This window comes from Lepisma saccharinum, chromosome 26 (genome assembly GCF_977018435.1).
Source record: "Lepisma saccharinum chromosome 26, izLepSacc3.1, whole genome shotgun sequence".
Classification (NCBI taxonomy): Eukaryota; Metazoa; Arthropoda; class Insecta; order Zygentoma; family Lepismatidae; genus Lepisma; species Lepisma saccharinum.
Window position 1 is genome coordinate 27623762 of NC_139254.1, and position 13806 is coordinate 27637567.

Consider the following 13806-nt stretch of genomic DNA (forward strand, 5'->3'; position numbering starts at 1 on the left):
GGGAGCAACTCAATGAGCGATACGACAATAAAAGGTTGATTGCAGTCTCACATGTAAATGATATTTTACATATCAATCCAGTTGTAAAGGAGAATTGTCAGGAACTTCGTGCATTTACAAACACTGCAGTTAGCTCTATTTCAGCGCTCAAAATGATAGCTGAAGACACGTCGTTAACTGATATAATTTTAGTTCAGCATCTTGTTTCAAATCTCGACCCTGCAACAAGAAGAGCATTTGAACTAGAAAGTAATGATACTGAATTTAGCACATTAGATCAGCTCTTTAGTTTTCTAGAGCACAGATGCCAGGCTCTTGAAAAGATTAATCCAGTTACGAGTGAAGGTAACAAGGTAGCAACAAAATCATCTACAAATATGCACAAACAGTACAGTGCTAAATGTCAACAATCTTCGAAGTCATATGTTACAACAGATTCTTCATTGTGCATGTTTTGTAAAGCAAACAAACATCGCTTATTTTTGTGTGAAGCCTTTAAGAAAGCTTCTATTTCACAAAAGTATAAATTTTTACGTGAGAATCGCGTATGCTTTAACTGTCTTAGCAGCAACAATCACGTTTCGGCGCAGTGTAAATATGGAGTGTGCAAGCGATGTAAACAGAAGCATAGTACTTTACTTCATGTAGATGAAGGTACATCCAATGTAAACCGGCAGCGAGAAATGTCATCTGGGGGTCACGTGAACACATCGATGGTAAACAATACAAGCGATTCTTCACAGCATTCAGATCAAGCACCTCAGGTTTCTTATTGTTCAATTAAGCAGAAAAGCGCGTCACAGGTGTTACTTGCTACGGCGATTGTTCAAGTACAAGATATAGCGGGCAATTGGGTCAATTGTCGTGCTCTCTTGGACGCGGCGAGTCAGAATAATTTCATTGTTGAAGATTTTGTTCAAAGTCATCGTCTTAGAAAGGTAAAGCATCGAGTTCCCATTCAGGGAATCAACAATTCGTCAGCTGAATCGAGTCATTCAGTAGAGATCCGTCTGAGATCTAATAATAGCAATTTTGCGACAAGTATTTCGTGCTGAGTGTTGCCAACCATTACAGGATTAATGCCTTCAGAAAAGTTTGATGCATCTGAATGGAACATTCCAACAGATATTCGTTTAGCAGACCCAAGCTTTTGTTCGCCTGGCAAAATACAGATTCTGCTTGGTGCAGAGGTTTTCTTTACCGTTATGAAGCCTGAAAAGAGAACAAAACCAGGAAATTTCCCCATTCTTCAAGACACTGAGTTTGGATGGATTATTGCAGGGAAGATTCCAGCAACATCTTCTAGCAACAGTATTACTAGGTCATTTTTCACGAGAAAGGAAGATTCTCTCAGCTCGCAACTCCAACAGTTCTGGATCATAGAGGAGATCCACACGAAACTGCAATCACCAGAAGAAATTGCTTGCGAGCAACATTTTCAGCGAAATGTGACACGAGATGAAAGTGGCCGTTATACGGTCAGGCTGCCATTATGTAAGGATCGTTCAGTGTTAGGTGACTCCTCACACTCTGCATTAACTCGATTTCACCAATTAGAAACGAGGCTTCAACGTCAACCACAATTAAAAGCTGATTATACAGAATTTATGCAAGAATATTACCAGTTGGGACACATGGAACCCATAGGGAATTTAAATGATGTACAAACAAATGACAGCACAAAATTTTTCATTCCGCATCATTGTGTTTTCAAGTATTCCAGTACAACGAAAATACGTGTTGTTTTTGATGGGAGTTCGCCATCAACAAGCGGTGAATCAATAAATAGCATACAAATGGTTGGACCTACCATACAGGAAGATTTATTTTCAATTGTTCTAAGATTTCGAACTCACAAGGTGGCATTGGTTTCTGATGTAACAAAAATGTATAGAATGATACACATACATCCAGATGACAGGCCACTGCAATGCATTCTGTGGAGAAACTCTCCTCAGGAACTCATAACAGTATTTCAATTGAATACGGTCTCGTATGGGCTTACATCAAGTGCCTTTTTAGCAACCAGATGTCTGAAGCAGTTAGCCGAAGATGAAGCAGTTAACTTCCCACACGCATGTCAAGTGTTGCAGCGTGATTTCTATGTTGATGATTACGTTGGAGGAAGCAGTAGCGTGCAAGGTGCGTTACAACTTTACCAAGATCTTTCAGAACTTCTGAAAAGAGGAGGATTCATCTTACGAAAGTGGTGATCCAACAGCACTGAAGTACTCAACGCTATTCCAGAATCACTGAGAGAGACTCAAAATCTAATTCATTTTCATACCGAAGGTGTTAAAACTCTAGGAATTTCATGGAATCCCTCGGCAGACACTTTCATGATTAACATTGGAGCCAAGTCTGTTAACATGATGTCACACAAACCAACCAAACGTCAAGTAGCCAGTGTTATTGCCCAGATTTTTGATCCAATTGGACTATTTTCACCAGTAACTGTAATGTATAAGTATTTTTTACAACAGTTGTGGCTTCACAACATAAACTGGGATGATCCACTTCCAGAAAGCCTGCAAGTTGAATGGGTTCATCTTCATTCTCAGCTACCAGTCATCAGTGAAATGCAAATACCACGTTTCATCCTAACACCTGGTTGTGTCAAGAATATACAAATCCATGGCTTTTCCGATGCATCGGAGAAAAATTATGGCAGTTGCTTGTATGTTCGCTCAGCAAACGAAGAAGGTTACACCGAAGTTCACTTGCTGTGCTCAAAATCACGGGTCGCCCCGATCAAGAAAACCACTCTTCCTAGATTGGAACTGTGCGCTTCAGTCTTATTGGCCAAATTACTCAACAAGACTCTCCCAATTTTGAGACTTAATATTGACAATGTTTATTTGTGGACAGATTCACAAATAGTTCTGGCATGGCTCAGATCGCCAGCAAACAGATGGAAGCCTTTTGTATCCAACAGAGTAGCGCAAATTCAAGAATTTACTCAAACTTATCAATGGAGACATGTTTCGTCCAAGGATAATCCAGCGGATTTAATCTCCCGTGGAGTTAAACCTCAAGATATTCATCATCATTCGCTATGGTTTCATGGTCCAGCTTGGTTGCAAGAAGATGAAACGTGCTGGCCATCATCATCATCTGACACAAGTCTTAAGAACAAAGATGTTCCTGAACAACGAAAGCTTCCTGTAACTACACTGGTGTCTCATCTGCAATCAGAGGCAATAATAAACGATTTTTCTACATTTTTCAAATTGTTAAGGATTGTAGCGCTCTGTAAAAGATTCATTCGCAATTGTAAAAATGCAAGTAACAAACAATGCGATCCACTTACTTCAATTGACATTGAAGACGCTACTCAAACGTGTGTCGTTATGACACAAATTTCGTTCTTTCATCGAGAGATAAATGATCTCACTGCCAAAGGGCAAGTATCCAACAAAAGTATCCTTAAAGACTTACACCCCTTTCTGGATAATCAGGGAATTCTTCGTGTCGGAGGTAGGCTAGAAAATAGCAACTTGGAATTCAGCAGCAAGCATCAAATCATTTTGCATCCAAAAAGTCACTTCGCCCGTCTACTAATTGCATCAGAGCATGAACGATTGATGCACGCAGCACCTCAATTGTTAATCTCATCCATTCGAGAAAGGTACTGGATTCCTAGAATACGACAAGTTATTAAGCAAATCATTCATCAGTGTTTAACTTGTTATCGTTTGAAGGCATCTGCAGCACAACAGCTAATGGGACAGCTCCCATCCGTCAGAGTTACACCTAGCAAGGCATTTAATCATGTGGGCATAGACTATGCCGGACCATACGTCATCAAAGTAGGGTCAATCAGGAGTAAAATCACAAAGAAATGCTACATAGCTCTTTTTACGTGCCTAGCCACGAGAGCAATACATCTTGAGCTAGTAACAGACCTTACTTCTGAAGCTTTCATAGCAGCATTGCGACGCTTTACAGCAAGACGAGGCAAGTGTTCCACCATTATCAGCGATAATGCCACAACATTTCAAGGAGCGAAGAACGAACTTCAGAAACTTCAATTGCTATTTCAATCGCAAGGATTCAGTGAAGACATTCAAAGGTATGCAGCGCAAGAAAACTTTCAGTGGAAAAATTCACCTCCACGTAGCCCAACATTCGGTGGTGTCTGGGAAAGCGCCATAAAATCCATGAAGTACCATCTTCGTAGAGTCGCCAAGAATGCTGTACTGACATACGAAGAGCTGTCAACTCTTTTGTGCCAAATCGAAGCTTGCTTAAACTCTCGACCTCTTACAACCTTACCTGACTCTCATGAAGAATTTAATTACCTCACTCCAGGCCACTTTCTTATTGGTGGTCCACTAACTTCCTTTCCTCAACCAGACTTAAGTGATCTCAAGGAAAATAGACTTTCCAGGTGGCAACGAGTTCAACAGTTTCAACAAAGGATTTGGAGAAACTGGTCCCGAGATTATCTTCATGGTATGCAACAGCGTCAGAAGTGGACAACCACGCAGCCCAACCTGCAACCAGGACTACTTGTGCTTCTGAAAGAAGACAACCTACCCCCATTATCTTGGAAAATGGGCATTATAGAAGAAGTGTTTCCAGGGAAAGACAATTTAGTTCGTGTAGCCGTGGTTCGCACCAAGGATGGAGTGTACCGAAGGGCTCTCAGTAAGATTGTACCTCTTCCAGATGGGAAGATCAATTGAACTTTCATGATTTAGTTTGGATGCTGTGCATTCCAACGGGGGGGAGAATGTTTAAGATTGTAAATAGTATTGCTTTCCGCTCCTCATTTGTTTTTATTTTACTCCCGCTGGGAGCTTCGTGCAAGAACTCGGAATTCTGGGAGCGTGATATTCGAACGCACGGCATGGTGCATGTCGGCTCGCGGCAGCGGGGGAACATTTCAACTAGCCTATCGGATGTGGGCCTTTTTGTATTTCTTCAGTGTGCAAACATATTTAATTATTATATAATACCAAGTGAATTAAAGGACTTGTATCATATGCGAATTTGTTACTATATCCGTTGTTCCAGCCCTATGGTAAGATAGACAATATGGCGTCATACCCAGAGATGCTAGTTTTCTTTCATGTTGATACGTGGAAGGTATCTACAGACAATAATTTTGACTGAAATTTGATAAAGAAAGGATAGGAGTTTTGTCTTTTACTGGTCGAGAGCTATCCAGTCACATCCGATGTTGCATACCTCATTGATATTGGTGTCTGGACTCGAGCAAATAATTGATCAACAATCATAACATCAGGAAAATAGTTTAAAGGCAGGTTTAAGGAACTCTAAAGTTATTTCATTCTTAAAAATATTTTTTAGTGCAAGGAAATTTAAGTTACGGCGAGTGTCGACACAAATGTCAACCGTCATAAAAAATTAAACAATCTCTTATGTACTACCCTGAAGATTCCAGCTTTACATTTGTATCTGTGTCGTTCTCAGGGATCAGCCATTTTCCTGGAATTAAAAACTGTATTAAGTATGGTTACCTTAAATAATAGTAGATTAGATCTCCTCTGTTTTGTGAACTCGCCAGTTTAGCATGTTCTTTCATGACTACCGTAATGAGCTTCAACAATGCACAATTGCTATTGTACTATATCACTCGTACATTATTGTGCTCCAAAGATGAAAATCCTAAGACGTACTGTTTTTTTTTTTACATTTAATCTAGCAATCAATACTCAGTAGGTAATGGATTATTTCCCCTGGATGTGTCATTCTTTAATCTATTAATGGCATATAATGATCAGGAAGGTTCAAAAGGGTTACATTATCATCCAGGAAGAGTAGTGATGCATTTCAAGTTGCAAGTTCGTTTTCTGCTGCATACGGTAAAGCTGCAACTACAGCAAACATTTTAAGTGGATTTAAGAAAAGTAGAATAAACTCATTCAAATTCAGATGTATTACCAGACCATCTATTCCAGTTCGAGAGAATTATAAGTCATGGATCCAATATAAATTGTGTGGAAATTGGAGCCATCAGAATATGCTGGACTTTGAAAAGGACAAAAACGTTTCACTTGTGACATGTAAAATGTAGGCGAAAAAATATTTCATGTACTAATTTCAGTTAGTAAGATGACACAGAATGTCATTTGACTATCACTTACTATGTTATGTACTAGGGTGAATCAAATATAAACGGGAATTTATTTTTCATAATTTATTGTAACAAAATACAAATACAAAACAAATTAATTACTTTTCTACATGTTGTGCCATTCATACACACGGGTCTTTGAAAGGGTGGACTCACCAAACTGTGCTCGAAGTCTGGTCAAAATTTCACTTGGTTTTACCCCTTCGTTTGTAAGAAATTTGATAATGATGCGTTGCGCAATGGACGGGTGTACCTCCTGCTCACTCATCGTGCTACTGACTGATGTTAAAAGTTGACAAGAACTCCAGGGAAGGCCACAGGACTCCACCACACTTTCCCTGCAAGTAAGAAATAAATTCCCGTTTATATTTGATTCACCCACGAACTTTAGGCGTACTATTTCAGTACTTCGAAAATTGAAGACAAGTTACACTCACACTAGTAAGAAGGGCTCAAGATATTTACGTACCATGCGCCAAACCTGAAATATGAATGCAGTATAACCAAACCATTCAGCTTTGGTAATTTTGTTTTCTGTGTATCCGTTATCGATTCTCCATCATGGCTATTTATAATGTATCATATACGTATGATATATACTGGTAGATGTAATATTTTCGTGTCTGCCATCTTTGTTGTTGTTGTCTTGTATTGGACATTTCTCAACCAGAATATACGTACATATATGTTGTTTGCAAATCTTGTAACGAGTTCTTACTTTTCCTTCCTGTGTGACTAAGATGCGATACGTGCTCTTAGTCGATGCTGAAAATGTTCCCCATCCTGTGGCGCAACCACAGGGGAGCAGGAGGGCCATTGCCTCCTTCCAACTTTGGACGGAGATCAATTCTAGGGGGTACAAGGGGGGCAAACAAGACTAGCAGAATGAGAAGCAGCACAAGAGAATACTAAAGATGGAATTTGCTTTCGTGTATTGCTTGCATTCTTCTTCCAGACTGCCAAAGGCACCTGCAGGGGGGGGGGGTGGACAGAGGGGCAATTGCCCTCCTCAATTTCAAAATTTTATGCAATTAAAAATACATTTCCTTACAGTCTCATGAAAACAATGATAACACCATTAAGCCTTGTCTCCATGATAACCAAAAGCTCAATATGCTGACCACGTTACGTTTCAACCTTCTAGCAAGGTCTTCATCAGACTCTGTACCAAATACAATACAGAGTCTGAAGAAGACCTTGCTAGACGGTTGAAACGTAACGTTTAGTTTATGTTTTAAAATAAAATAAATACTGCCTCGGTCAGCATATTCAAGTTCAGAGCCGTAGCTAGGGGCAGCGGGAGTCAGCAAATATATATACACGGGTCACCATGACATTCTCTTCTTTACAACGTTTTTCATTTAGATCGTTCGGCTCCAGGGAAGGAACATCTGTAAGAATGGCTGTAATTATACAAATGTGATAATATAGATACAGTAAAACCTCGTTAATCCGGACTAATGGGGGTGATAAGTTGACCGAACGAAAGTCCGGATTAACTGAAATAACCTAAAAGAACAGAATGAGCATTGTTAAAGAATGAGATTATTTGCGCCCTATTAAATAGATATTGTTTTAAATTTGTTAGTATATAAATAACAGACATTATCACACGAATGAGAGTCAAATTATGTCGACAGATTGAAATGGTGAAATTATCTTCAAGCTGGTCAAACCAGATAACTCTCTGAGTCAGTACCTTTATTTGTTTCTGAAAATAGTATTTTTTTCAGTTCAATGTGTTCGCAATTAGAGCATGGAATTACTTCTCGCTTTTGTGTGTTCGCAATTAGGACGGCTTAGGCATTTTTCGCATTTAGGACAGAACCAAACCATGTGGCGTTCTCGCTACAGTTAACCACAAGTTGGGCGGCCGTCACTCTACGGATAAGCACGAGAATGCACAAATGTGTGCACTAGGGACGGCCACAAAATTCGCATAACGGATATCCGGACTTGTGACGGCGGTAGCTCAGTCGTTAGGGCGTCTGACTACCATGCGAGAGACCGGGGTTCCATCCCCGGCGGGGGAGAACCGGGACCTTTTCCACCTGTTCGGCTCCCACCCAGCGTCATATAAAGTGGGTACCTGGAGGAAACTCTGGGGGGTAAAGGCGGCCAGGGGCGTGGTGCTGATCACATCACCCCCACCTTCTGCCGTGATCAAAAAAGTATGGGGCCCTAACTCCACACCGCCTATACGCCATTATTGCGTGGTGAAAAGCACAGGGAAGCATTTTACCATGCTTTTTACTTTATTGGGAAAAAAATAAGGTGCTTGCAACACTGATACATATTTCTTTTGTTTGAAAAGTTGTTGAAAAAGTTGAACATCTGTAAGAATGGCTGAAATTATACAAATGTGATAATATAGATACAGTAAAACCTCGTTAATCCGGACTAATAGGGGGATAAGTTGACCGGTTTAACGAATCCGGATTAACTGAAATGACCTAAAAGAACATTAGAAAGTGCATTAAAAATCCGTTTATAGCAACAAAACACGTTTATTATGGTGTATTTAAAGGATATAGGCATAAATATAGTCTACGGGAAATAGAATTTCATCAGTGGTTGACTGCCTTTTCTTTTGGAAGTTCTCTTGTAGAGTTCTAGCCACATTTAAAACCTTGCATTCTGCTTTTCTCTTCCTCTTGCCTGTCCGGATGAAGCAAAGTCCGGCTTATCTGGTCCCGGATTAACGAGATTTTTACTGTATATATTCGAAATTATGATGTGTCTACATTTTTATTTGTGCAATCTGTGAACTTAACTAAAAGGTAATTTGGGATTAGGCAATGGCCGGGGTCTCAGATTTCAAATTATCCGATATCCATTTCCAATGCCTATGTGCGGAGTTGTTGGGGTCTAAAATCCAGAGCAAACTTATTACTATCTCAGAATGAACTTTACCTTATGGCTGGCAACTGGCAGTGCTAAAGAGAACGCCGGTATGGTTGATGTGATGCGCGTGAAATATCTCGGTAGTGAAAGAGCTTCTTTCGTGCGAGGACGTTTACAAACGTTTGTGGCTGTCAGCGCCCGTTCCCGGCTCTTCCCTCTGTCGCTTGCAGGAAACTACCCGTGGCAGAACGGTTCCGGATCACCTCCTCGCTGCATGTAGATGCTCGCCGAAAGGATGTTGCTGCTGCTGGATCCTTGAAAGAGCGCCTCTTCAGACGACCCTGCGTAATGAAAAGCAGAAGTCCAGAAGGAGGCAGGACGCAACCGAATACGCCGTAAAGGCCCCGCCTTTTAAATTCCGCGACTGCGGCGGTTTGTCAACTGTCTGATAGCTGCCTGTTCCATAATGTGCAGAACGCTGCTAAAAAAATTTCGAACTTGGGACCATAGGTCCCCAACATAGGCGTGCGCAGACCCTCTGATTAGGAGGGAGGGGGGCAAAAGCCTTGATGAAAGTTCAGTCGGGAAAGAAAACCTCATTTTATCTCACTGTTTCAATTTTATTGCATTGATGTGGGGGGTATGTGTGTGTGTGTGTGTGTGTGTGTGTGTGTGTGTGTGTGTGTGTGTGTGTGTGTGTGTATGTATGTACAGGGTGTTTCAAAAATACTTTTACAAACTTTGAGGGCTGGTTCTCAAACCAAAACAAGAAAAAAGTTCATATAAACATATGTCCGAAAATCCCTAGTTTCTCAGTTATTAATGAAAGAACATAATGACACATCTGTTAGACATTGTCAGCTTATTAGCAAGTGTTGAAACTGTCATCAACTCAGAAAGTCATAATAAATGTTCAAAATATCCTCCTCTTGCTACCACACATGAATGCACGCGTCGGATCATGGACTGGAGCACCCTTTCACATACTCCAACACGGTGTCGAACGGTTTCGCAGGCTTCCATGACACGTTGTTGAAGTGTGTCTACATTAGGAATGTGTTCTGCATAAACTAATTGTTTTAGGTGGCCCCACAGATAAAAAATCAAAGGATTGAGGTCGGGAGAACGTGCAGGCCATGAAACTGGTCCTCCCCTACCTATCCATCTGTCATGGTAGATATCAGCCAGTGCATCTCGAACATGCGACTGTAATGTGCGGGAACCCCATCATGCATAAACCACATGCTTCTTCTTATTTGCAAGGGCACATCCTGTAGCAAGGCTGGAATAGTGTTCTGAATAAAGTCCCTGTAGACAGCGCCTGTAAGATGTGCTGGGAGAACATATGGACCTGCTAGACAGTCACCTACAATTCCAGCCCACACATTAATCTTAAACTGATGCTGGTGTCTAGCCTGAATTTTACCATGAGAATTTTCAAACTCCTACAAATGTTGGTTGTGAAAATTTGTTATTCCATCTCTTCCAAATGTTGCCTCATCTGTAAACAAGACAGACGAGACAAACAACGGATTGGCAGTTTGTGCAACAAACCACTGGCAAAAGTTCGCCCATGGTGGGTAATCGGCAGGCGAAAGACTCTGCACGCGTTAAAGATGATACGGATACATGCGCTTGTCGTGTAGTACCCTCCATGCGGTGGTAGGAGATGAACCACATACTCGGGCCACTTATCGTGTGCTGATACCCGGATCTTCTGCAACAATCTGTGAAATGTGTTCTTCCTGGTCAGGCGTACGAGCGACTCTTGGTCTTCCTCGATCCATAGTTTGTGGTGCTATGGATCCTGTCTCAGCTACACGACGATAAACAGCAGCAAATGTTGGATAACTCGGCTGATTTCGGTTTGGAAACGCCATCTGATACAACCGTGCAGCTTCGCGTCCATTACCATTCGCGCGACCGTACATAAAAGTCATATCTGCCTGCTGACGATATGGATATCCTGCCATGGTTCACCTGACCTGCAAGACGAGAGAAACAAATTACCAACGAATGTACACAAATGACAAATGTAAACAAGTGCCCTTGGCAACACATCGCCATCTAGGATACAATGACTACATCAGCAGACTTCTATTGATAACATCATTCGATTATATATAACTATTGGTTACAAACTTAAGTTGGTGGATTGTACCTTGCAATGCGTTGAACGTAAACTTTCATTAATAACTGAGAAACTAAGGATTTTCGGATATATATTTATATGAACTTTTTTCCTTCTTTTGATATGAGGAACGAGCCCCCAGAGTTTGTAAAAGTATTTTTGAAACACCCTATATGAATATATTGAAGCAACATAGAGGCATGGACGTTCGCAGAATTTTTTCCAGGGAGGGGCAAGGAAGGTATTTTTTCCAGGGGGGGCAAACAAGTCACATTTTCCCCCAAAAGAGTGTTGTTCCCTAAAAAAAAACATTGCTTAAATTTGAATTTATGGTGTTCATGCAATAATTAACACATATTATTGTAGCTAAAATGAAATTTTATGTGTGAAATACATAATTTTTGGTTGACTTTCATTTTCCACGGCCCCCCCCTTGCCCCCCCCTTCCGAATGCCCATGCGTAGAGGCAGCATAAGTGAAATTTGCCAGAGAACGAAGCGGAATTCCTAGGTAGTTCTCAATTACATAGAAAATAATAAACCCCTCAGATGAATAACCACATATGTTCGTCTGGGGGGCAAGTACCATGATAAACGTACTAATAATAATAGTAGTAATAATAATAATAATAACGACATTATTATTATACGTACACAACTATTATTTATTATTTTAATTTAAACAGTAATATTATTACGTATAATAATTACAATTATTATCATTATTATTATTATTATTATTTTGAGACACTTGGTTCGGACCCCCAGAAATATAGTATATGGTTATAAGCCTCCCTTTGGCTCAATATTCCTACAACAAGAAAGGCAGGAAAATATGGCAAAATGAGGACTGACAACCAAAAAAAAGTATACGTAACCCATTCCTTTCGAAAATCGTGGGCACACGCCACTGACCCCGATCGTTCTCTCCATGAATCCGCCCCTGAAAGTTACCGAGTGGAACCGATCAGACGAAACGGTTATGGATCGATCATTGTCCCTCCATCATCTGGTAACAGTGAAAGGATAAACGATTTTCCTTCTATTTTTAGTTGCGGGAAGCATTTCCTGTGAGTAGTTTTCTGCGCCGGGAGGAATTTATGGCAGGAAGATTTCTGCAATTCTCGTTTGGGCGCAGACCAAGAGCTGGTTCCTCTGTCGATGCAAGGATCGGGTTTCACTCGGCAAATGGTTCGCGTCTGCTCGGAGCGTGGCGCTCTCCCGACAGGCTTACGGTGGAGAGGAACAAGAAAACAGAAGCTTCAACTGTTCTAAATGCAAGGCTTGTATTTAAAGTAAAAGAGAAGAAAAGAACACATCCAACGAAGCATATTTTATATCGCAGGCTTTGATGCTTCTTTTCCTTTGTATCCTCAGTCAGGGGCTTATTCACAAATTTTCATCTGGGAGGTGTAGGTTCGTATTGGGGGGTTTAAACCCCCCCTGAGCTTTTGAAATATTATGAAAAATTCTGTGGAAAAAAATTAAATGGCCGATTTATCACAGTCAAAGATCTGCGACAATACTACTACTACTACTACTACTACTACTAATAATAATAATAATAATAATAATAATATAAACAATAATAATTTGAATTATTATTCCCATGCAGCACGGCATTCCAAACACACGCGTCTTTCAGAGTGAATGCCTTGAAAATAAACAGAATTCTTGAAAATAAAATATGAGGGCAATTATGATTTAAAAGAGAAAAAAGTTGTTTTGTATCTCATCTGCAACAATGTTCAATGAACATGTACTTTTTTGTGTGTGAAGAATGAGCATTAACTAAAGAAAGTTCTTTGTTCATTGTAAGTGGCTAATGTATAGACAAAGGCTTGGCAGACAAGAATAGCTACACTGCAACCAGCCCACCTTCCCCATTGTTTACCGCGGCACGTTTCAATTTCTGAATTCAATTTACAACAATTTTAACTATTGTAAAATGTTTTGTTTGTAAGAACAGCGAGACAATCCAGATGTGAATTATCGGGGACATTTATGCGGGGACAAAGCCAGAAAAATTACAACCAATTCCAGGAATCGATCACGGATCTCCTGAGTGGTTGTTAGACACCCTACCGACCAGACTACCGCTGTTCCTTGGATGAGTTCCATACTTTGATTATTTCAATTTATTTAAATATATGTTCTTGTTTTTATGGATTTCCTTCACACTTAAAATGTCTCACCTCGTTAACTAGACAATTATTTCGTAACAAAGAAACAAAAGAAAACAACCTAGAATTTGTCAAAAATCGAATGATTTCGGTCTATTGCTTTCATAAATACTATATTTATATAGATCTCTACTACTTAATAGTGGTAGTGGTACTAGTAGTATTATCAGTAGTAATTCAACTAATTAATTAATTATAAGTATTATTACTCAATTGTGAGTATTATTATTTAATTAAAGTGTAATAAAACAATGGTAATGTGAATTTTGAGACAGTTTTTGAAATAACCTCCCCCCCCCATTGATGAAATCCTGCGTACGCTACTGGGGAGGGTGTAACCAGGCCCGTAGGCAGGCGCGGATCCACGGGGAGGACGATAGGGGCGATCGCCCCTCCCAACTGCTACATTTTTTAATATAGGATTATGCCTAATATTTTTGAAGGCTCAAAGGTTCTGCCTTATATCGACAACTTTAATGTCAAGAATATTTTTCAAAGTTTGATTTATTCAACTTTATCCTCAGGTTGGTCAATCGGAACTGGACT

General features: G+C 40.2%; 1 protein-coding gene across 1 annotated transcript; it reads left to right on the forward strand.

Annotated features, from left to right (window-relative positions):
* Nucleotides 1–4160: 4160 nt before the first annotated feature.
* LOC145979607 (uncharacterized) lies at nucleotides 4161–4688 on the forward strand. Its single transcript, XM_083112573.1, has one exon. The coding sequence runs from the start codon at nucleotides 4161–4163 to the stop codon at nucleotides 4686–4688; it is 528 nt and encodes a 175-aa protein (XP_082968699.1).
* Nucleotides 4689–13806: the final 9118 nt, after the last annotated feature.

Coding starts and splice junctions, on each gene's coding strand:
- LOC145979607 (XM_083112573.1), top strand. CDS start 4,161: ATGAAGTACCATCTTCGTAGAGTCGCCAAGAATGCTGTACTGACATAC.